The sequence below is a fragment of the Myotis brandtii genome, unplaced genomic scaffold (assembly GCF_000412655.1).
Source record: "Myotis brandtii unplaced genomic scaffold, ASM41265v1 scaffold450, whole genome shotgun sequence".
Classification (NCBI taxonomy): domain Eukaryota; kingdom Metazoa; phylum Chordata; class Mammalia; order Chiroptera; family Vespertilionidae; genus Myotis; species Myotis brandtii.
The window spans coordinates 1,188,687-1,197,736 of NW_005367210.1; the positions used below are offsets into that span (position 1 = coordinate 1,188,687).

Genomic DNA, 9,050 nt, shown 5'->3' on the forward strand with positions numbered 1-9,050 from the left:
TTTCCTTCTAGTTGAAGAGTCTCTCCTCAGCCAGCCTTCCTGTGGTTCTGGATGATGACCGTTCTGTCTTTCAGTTGTATTTTTGAAGTTGTTGTCGGAGGCAGCAATTTCCGGTGTTTACCTATGCGGCCATCTTGGTTTTTTCCCCGAAAATTATTAGTTCTTAAAAGAAGATCGCTATGGAGGAAGAAAAGAACAAGGGAAGTACAGGACAACTAGAAAACAGTTGATAAGATAGCTTCAACAAGTCCTGACCTGTCAATAATTAGTCTCAATGTAAATACATTGAATTCTTTAATCAAAAACATAGAGTGGCTGAATAGATTTAAAAAAGAAAAACCACAGGATCCAGCTATATGCTGCTTAAGAGAGTTACTTGAGACAGGGGTCGACCAAGATGGCGGCATAGGTAAACACCGGAGACTGCTGCCGCAAACAACCACTTCAAAAGTACAACTAAAAGACGGAACGGACATCACCCAGAACCACAGGAAAGCTGGCTGAGGAGAGACTCTTCAACTAGAAGGAAAGACAACAGCATACCGAGGCTCAGAGGAGGCGCAGACTCTGAGCTCCAGATACGGGCGAATCGCTGGGGACTCAAACGGGAGAAGTGGGAGTGTCTGGCATCAGTTGGAAGGCAGCTTTCCCTCCGAGGTTTGCAGCGGTTCCTGGGGTTCTGAGAAGCAGAGCCTCTGGGAACGGGACTGAGAGGGGCCATAACCGCTCCCTCCGCCCGCCCTGTTGAGCCCGCCCCGCCCAAGCCCTGCGCAGAGCCATTTGCCAGATCGCCTCAGGCAAAGGCTAGATTAGCACCTCCCCAGAGGACAGAAGTTTTCCGCGGCAGACACAGCTGATTCACACAGCCAGTAGTCGGCCTGGTCAAATCCCTCTAGTATTAACTACAACAATCAAGGCTTAACTAGAACAAGACTGCGCACAAAGACCACAAGGGGGTGCAGCACCAAAGCATAAAAAATGCGGAGACAAAAAAACATGACAGAAATGGAGGATATAGAGCTAAAAAACGCAATTTTGAGGGCTTGCAATAAACTTTTGGAGAGCCTCACGAAAACTAATGAGACCCTCGATGCTATGATAAAGAAACAACTAGAAATTAAGCATACACGGTCGGAAATAAAGAATATTACACCCAATAGCAGACCAGAGGAGCGCAAGAATCAAGTCAAAGATTTGAAATGCGAAGAAGCAAAAAACACCCAACCGGAAAAGCAAAATGAAAAAAGAATCCGAAAATACGAAGATAGTGTAAGGAGCCTCTGGGACAGCTTCAAGCGCACTAATATCAGAATTATAGGGGTGCCAGAAGATGAGAGACAGCAAGATATTGAAAACCTATTTGAAGAAATAATGGCAGAAAACTTCCCCCACCTGGTGAAAGAAATGGACTTACAGGTCCAAGAAGCGCAGAGAACCCCAAACAAAAGGAATCCAAAGAGGACCACACCAAGACACATCATAATTAAAATGCCAAGAGCAAAAGACAAAGAGAGAATCTTAAAAGCAGCAAGAGAAAGAGACTCAATTACCTACAAGGGAATACCCATACGACTGTCAGCTGATTTCTCAACAGAAACTTTGCAGGCCAGAAGGGAGTGGCAAGAAATATTCAAAGTGATGAATAGCAAGAACCTACAACCAAGATTACTTTATCCAGCAAAGCTATCATTCAGAATTGAAGGTCAGATAAAGAGCTTCACAGATAAGGAAAAGCTAAAGGAGTTCATCACCACTAAACCAGTATTATACGAAATGCTGAAAGGTATCCTTTAAGAGGAGGAAGAAGAAAAAGGTAAAGATACAAATTGTGAACAACAAACATGCATCTATCAACAAGTGAATCTAAGAATCAAGTGAATAAATAATCTGATGTACAGAATGAACTGGTGATTATAATGAATCAGGGACATAGAAAGGGAATGGACTGACTATTCTTGGGGGGGGGGGGGGAAATGGGGGGTGTGGGAAGAGACTGGATAAAAATCGTGCACCTATGGATGAGGACAGTGGGTGGGGAGTGAGGGCGGAGGGTGGGGCGGGAACTGGGAGGAGGGGAGTTATGGGGGGAAAAAAAAGGAGGAACAAATGTAATCTGAACAATAAAGATTTAATAAATAAATAAAAAAAGAGAGTTACTTGAGCTTTAAGAACACACAAGCTCAAAGTGAAGATATGGGAAAAGATAATCCACGAATGTGGAAACCATAAGAAAGCACTAGTAGCTATAATTATCACATAAAATAGATTTTAATTCAAAAGCTTTGATAAGAGACCAACAAACATGATCGTTATATAATGATAAAGGGGACATTTCATCAAGGATATATAATAATGGTCAATGTACAGAGTGTCCCCCAAAAGGTATACACATTCTGAATAATTAATAAATACAGTGTTTTAAATCTCAAAAGAAAGAAACATCAATTGAGTTATCAAAAAATGCATGTGTAGCCTATTGGTGAGGCTCAGTGATTGATCATCAACCAAGGAACCAGGAGGTTATCAAGGTTCCTTTACCCAGTAAGGGCACATGACCCGGTTGCAGGCTCCATCCTCATTAGGGGTCGTGCAGGAGGCAGCAGATCAATGATTCCCATCAGTGATATTTCTAGCTCTTTGCCCCTTTCCCTTCCTCTCTGAAATCAATAAAACCATTTTGGAAATGTATGTGTATACAATTTTTTGGGAGACTTTATATATGCACCCAAAATTGGATCATTTAAATATATTAAGCAAACACAATCAGAAGTAAAGGCAGGAATGAACCTCAATACAATAATAGTAGAAACTTCAATACTAAACTTTAGACTGGAACTAGTTTTTAGATAAACCTGAACATACATTCTTCTCAAGTGCACAGGGAACATTTCCAGGATAGATCATATGTTAGGTCACAAAACATAGCTTAGTAAATTTTCAAAATTAAAATGTTGCCTGCTATCACATGTGACCACAGTGATTGACAGTGGAGGACAAAGGATAAAAGATAAAAAGTTCACAAATATGTGAAAAGTCACACTCCTCACCACTTGTAGCTTAAAACAGAAATCAAACAGCATTGTGAAACCAATGAAAATGGAAACACACCATGCTAAAATGTATGGGATGCAGCAAAGCCCTTGTAAGTGAGAAGTTGAAATGATAAATTAAAAAAAAAAGATAAATAACTACACTGAGAAAAAGAATGTCAGACAACCTAACATTATACCTCAAGGGACTACAAAAAGAAGGGATAAAGAGACAAAATTAGCAGAAGGGGTAAATAAAGATCAGTGAAGAAATCAAGGAAATAGAGACCAAGTAAAAGCAAAAGCAAAGATCAAGGAAAGGAAGGGCTAGTTTTTGAAAAAATATAAAATAGTAGTCCACCTGTCATCTATCCTGCCTGCTCTATAAGTAGAAGTACTTTTCTTTTAGTGCTAATCTCTTAGATGGCAACATTTTCTCTGAATGAAAATTTACTGCATTGTAACTCAAAAAAAATTATCCAAATTTGTGGTGTGTCCCATATGCAATGCTGTCTTAGATTTGATGAAATAAGTAAAAGTTGTGTGAAGCAGTCTATTTTTGGGGATAATTGTGTGTATTAGATTTCTAAATTAATCCCATTTAAGGCTGATATAATTCTTATATTTCCATACAATTATCTCTATATATAAAACCCTAATATGCAAATAGACTGAATGGCAGAACAACCAAACAACCGGTTGCTGTGATGTGTGCTAACCACTAGGGGGCTCGCATGAAACATGGCATGCGTTGGCAGCAAGCAGCAGAGCATGGAACATGGTGGGTGTCAACCGCAGTGGGATGGTGGAGCAGGTGAGCAGGGGCGCCAGACCAAGGTGGGTGCTGGTTACTGTCATTGGGGTGAGCCTCTGGTGGTTACTGAAAATTCTTTGCTCATGCCTGCTGCTGGCCCCGCTCACATCCGCTGCCAGCGCTGGGGCTGCTGCTTGCACCCACTGCCAGCGCCAGGCACCAGTCCTGATTGCTCAGCGCCGTCAGCAGGTGTGAGTGGCAGCTACCAGCCCCAATCTCCCCTGAGGGCTTCTCCACCTCCCCCTGCTCCTGAGAGGCGATCGGGGCCAGCAGCCACCGCTCACACCCGCTGCTGGCACTGGCCCCAATTGCTCCGCACTGTCAGCGGGTGCGAGCGGGGTCAGCGCCATCAGCGCATGGGAGCAGCGGTGGTGGGAGTGGGGCTGCCAGCAGACAGGGGACTGGCACCGTGACCGGAAGGGCCGGGTTGGGGGGGCTGGGCGCAGGCACTGAGGATGGGCTGAGACCCACCCCTGTGCCCACCGCAGCCTTGTGGCCCACAGTTCCTTTCAAGGTGCACGAATTCATGCACTGGGCCCCTAGTTTATTTATATTCTTAAGAATTGTCTCCTGCAACTGTTATAATTTAGGGTAAAAATTTAGATGCCATCTTTAAAAATATGAGGTGGTAACTAGTTTTCTCAAAGTTTTCGAAATCAATATAAAAATCTTTTGCAAAGTACTGATGTGTCCTAAAAAATCTCAAAAGTTGTCATGACAAGTGGCAGTTTTAAATACAAGCCAAGACTAGAGAGTGGTGAAGCCAGTGAACCAAACGCTGTTAACAGAAACCATGCAATGAGGAAGAGGAAGGGAGGACGAGGGGGTGGAGAGAACGTTCTGTCCTTGGTGTCTTCAACAGTGCTCAGCTGATAGAATAGAGGATGCTAGAACAAAGTGTTGAATGTTACAAGGGTCAGACATATTTTTGTTGTTGTTGTTAATCCTCAGTGGAGGATATTTTCCCATTGATTTTTAGAGAGAGTGGAAGGGAGGGGGAGAGACAGAGAGAAACATCGATGTAAGAGAGACACATCAATTAGTTGCCCCTACCCCCATGTGCCCTGACCAGGGCCAGGGATCCAGCCTGCAACCGAGGTATGTACCCTTGAGCAGAATTGAACCCAGGACCATTCAGTCCATAGGCCGATGCTCTATCCAGTGAGCCAAACCAGATAGGGCCGTGGTTATCAACCTTCCTAATGCCGTGACCCTTTAATACAGTTCCTCATGTTGTGGTGACCCCCAACCATAAAATTATTTTCGTTGCTACTTCATAACTGTAATTTTGCTACTGTTATGAATCGTAATGTAAATATCTGATATGCAGGATGTATTTAGGCGACCCCTGTGAAAGGGTCGTTCGACCCCCAAAGGGGTCGCAACCCACAGGTTGAGAACCGCTGAGCTAGGGAGAGTCTGACACTTTTTTTTTTTCAGTCTGACACTTTAATTGCATCTCTTATTGTCTAATCATGGCTATAAAAATTCATGTGTTGTATATTGATTTATTTCATGAGCACCCCCCCAAAAAATTTTTTTTCAATATAACCGCTGGACTTCCCTTGTTCAACAGGAACAGTATCATAGAATCTGATTGGTGTTTTAGAGCAACAAGTTTCAAAACTTAATGTTGTCTCTCGTATGTGACAGGAACACACATCTCAGAGCCATAATGAAGATGCGGGTCCTTCAATGCCATTCAAAGTCATATGTATCAGGAACCTTGAGCATGCTTATTCTTATTGTTATTATAGGATTTGAGTGTTTTTTATATTCTAATATAATATCTGTACTTACTATTTTTTAACTTTTTGGTGTCATAATCGGTAGTGACAGCACTGAACTCTACCTGAGCCCTCTCATCCTGACACCCAGCAGCTGTTAAAGAAGTTCCCCCAAGGCTTTGTGTTGGTGAAAACAGAAATGCCCTTTCTTATATTATTACTTAGACAGGATTGTGGGCAACACCATTGCTTACCTGGAACAAAGCCAGGCACAAACCATACCAAGGCCATTTTTTATCTTATAATTAGCTGAACTGGTTGTCCCCATTGATCATTTGCAACAAAATGCTGTGACAGAACTAAATCACACCTAATCAATCTTCTGTCCATCTCCCCAGATCCCTGAACTGTGTTTCATCCTTGAACAGTATAATTAGGAACAACCCCTCCTTCTAGACCAGGCAAACTCAGGGTAAAAGGTGTTCACAAGGGTGGGTTAGGCTCCCTGCTCATCCACTCCCCCACCCCCTGTCCTTTCTAGCCTTGTTGACCACTCTATAAAAAGAAAAGCCCTTTCTGTCTGGTCTTTGAGACCCTTTTAAGTCCCATGGTCAAAGCATTCTCCCTACTGAAATCATCTTTTGTATAGTCTCTCTTTACATAAACCCAGATTTTTTTAGTTGACAGTGTTAAATATGTCTTCCATGTGTCCTTAAAAAATACAGTCTCGCCAGGCCAGTGTGGTTCTGTGACTGAGAGTTGACCCATGCACCAGAAGGTCACCAGTGTGATTCCTGTTCAGGGCACATGCCGATTTCAAGCTCATTCCCCAGCAGGGGGCGTGCAGGAGGCCGCTGATTGATTGATGTTGATGTCTCTCATGGATGTTTATGTCTCTCCCTCTCCCTTCCTCTCTCTCTAAGAAAAAATAAATATACAAAAATAAAAAAAATCCATATATATGGTCTGTGATTTTGTGATATAGAATTTAACTCACCAGGTCAAACTAATTTTTATGCTTTTCAGTTTTTTGAAGCCTTCAATAATTGTGAAGATTTTAATAACCTAATAATTTGCATGTTTTATAACGATAGTACAGGGAGACACATGTCAAAAACTTCCAGTGATTAAGGAAATACTCTTTTTATTCATGTGAATACTCCTTTTATCCATTTCACTCCCTTGTAAATTTTATAAGCAGCAAAACTCCCCGTGAACAACATGGATGCTTGACTTTGATCTGTAATTGGGTTTTCTCCAACAGTTCTGAGTTTGATAAAAAGTTCATGTGAAAATGGGAGCCTGTGTTGAAAGCTCTTTTGTGGCAACATGGTTGGTTGGTGATATTACTACAGACAGTAAATCTACATAATCTGCCTTGTCAAGATCATCAAATCTAAGTCGAACACTGTATTAAAAACATATATGTATTCTGGAAGCCAATGCCTGGAATGGTTTCATAAAAAGAGGGCTTAAGCTGTCAGTTACTTCATGCTTAAATGTAGAGATCAATATTGAGTAGCATAGTATAAGTGTAATCAAGTCAAGAAATCTTTCAAAATGGTTCCTTAGTTTCATAACATGGAAGAATCCTTCCTAGTATCAAAACTGACATTTGCAATAGAGATAGGGAAAGTTTCAATCCATTCTTCATTAATGAACAAATATCACAGTTATACATACTAGAGAAAAAATTATTTACAAATATAATGAATTTGGGCTGTCTTTAGAAAGATGAATCTTCAGTAAGCATGAGAATCTCCTACGTGGGGAAGGTATCTTACAATATAATGCACTGGACAATGTATTTTACCAAGAGTTGAACTTTACCAAACTTTAGTAAATATACATGTAAAAGAAATCTTTTAATACATTGTGTGGCAAAGTTCTTATCCAAATGTCAACAGTTGGGGGATAATCATGATATTGAGTTTGAAATGAAATCTTACACATTTTATGAGTAATGATGTTCAAACTTTACAAAATATTAGGTAAGTCAAATGTAATGAATGTCAAAAAAGGCATAACCTGGGGAAACATCACATATGAATATGCTAAAGGAGAGTTTATCCAAAATGCCTTGACCTCATTAAAAATTCTTACTGGACAGAAATGTTGCACATGTAGGGATTTGAGAGGAAAATGTAATTCATGATGGGTATTATGTCATAGATATTGCTTTAAAGTTTCTTGAAGGTTTGAATGAGACCTCTGGAAATTGATTAGATTGCTTTACTTTCTTTAAGGTTCATTTGAAAGAGGATAGACATCTCTACCAAATGTCTTTAGAAATATTGCAAACATTTCTATATGGTAAAAGCAAATTCTATTGTCTTGTTGTTGTTTTTTTTAAATTAATCTTTATTGTTCAGATTATTACAGTTGTTCCTCTTTTTTCCCCCCATAGCTCCCCTACACCCGGTTCCCCTCCCACCCTCCGCCCTCACCCCTCCACCACTGTCCTCATTCATAGGAGCACGATTTTTGTCCAGTCTCTTCCTGCATCCCCCACTCCCGTTTCCCCCCCAAGAATAGTCAGTCCACTCCCTTTCTATGCCCCTGATTCTATTATAATCACCAATTTATTCTGATCATCAGATTATTTATTCACTTGATCTTTAGATTCACTTGTTGATGGATGTGTATTTGTTGTTCATAATTTGTATCTTTACCATTTTCTTCTTCTTCCTCTTCTGAAAAGATACCTTTCAGCATTTCATATCATACTGGTTTAGTGGTGATGAACCCCTTTAGCTTTTCCTTAAGCTCTTTCTCTGACCTTCAATTCTGAATGATTCCTGATAGATGCGATGGCCTGTTTCCCAAAGGTAGAGTTTTGAATTTCACATTCAAGTTTGCATCTCCTGTACAGACAAACAGACAACTTGCTTCATTAAACTACTTATTTGGTTCGTTGCTCGATTCAGTCATTGCTCCACCACAACTGGATGTCCAGGTTCCCAGACCCCAGAGCTGGAGTTCAGCTGGCATCTCTGCCAATACCCACCGGCGAGTCCACCACTTTCCAATAGAAGTTTTGAGCAAATCCGTTCTCAGCCTGTTAAAGACATTGTAGCTTTCAACGTAAGTGGCCCACTGATCTCGAAATTTTATATTAAACTGTTTGAAACATCAACTTAAAATGGGCAGGGCGTAGTCCTGCTTTACAGGGCACAAAAGAAATCGCACAGGTTCAGAATTCAGAAAATACAAACTGTGAGGCAAGAGGACAGGAGTCAGGACCCAGTCAGCATCCCCAGCGATGCTGATCCTGGTCATCATCCTGGGGTCTGGGCTCCACGGTCGAACCGGCAACCCGACTGTGGGCCGCAGCCCGACCACCTTTTCCGCCTGCACGCAACACCCACCCTTAGCCACAGCGCATTCCAGCGCCTCCCCAGCTCCTGGGGCTCAGCCCAAACCAAGCGCCCCAGGTGCAGCCTCCCCGCCAAACCCCTTTGTTCACGCCCTGCGCATCGG

The 9,050-nt window shown here is 41.7% G+C and overlaps 1 protein-coding gene and 1 pseudogene across 1 annotated transcript in view; one reads left to right on the plus strand and one right to left on the minus strand.

Annotated features, from left to right (window-relative positions):
- The window catches only part of LOC102255918, a 100,197-nt pseudogene that overhangs the window by 30,557 nt on the left and 60,590 nt on the right, over nt 1–9,050 (plus strand).
- LOC102257432 (40S ribosomal protein S2-like) overlaps nt 8,544–9,050 on the minus strand; it is a 13,851-nt gene continuing 13,344 nt past the window's right edge. Inside the window, exon 2 of the mRNA XM_014546544.1 lies at nt 8,544–8,554. Coding sequence (XP_014402030.1) covers nt 8,551–8,554 — 4 coding nt within the window. The 3' untranslated portion in view covers nt 8,544–8,550. The remainder of the gene's footprint in view (nt 8,555–9,050) is intronic.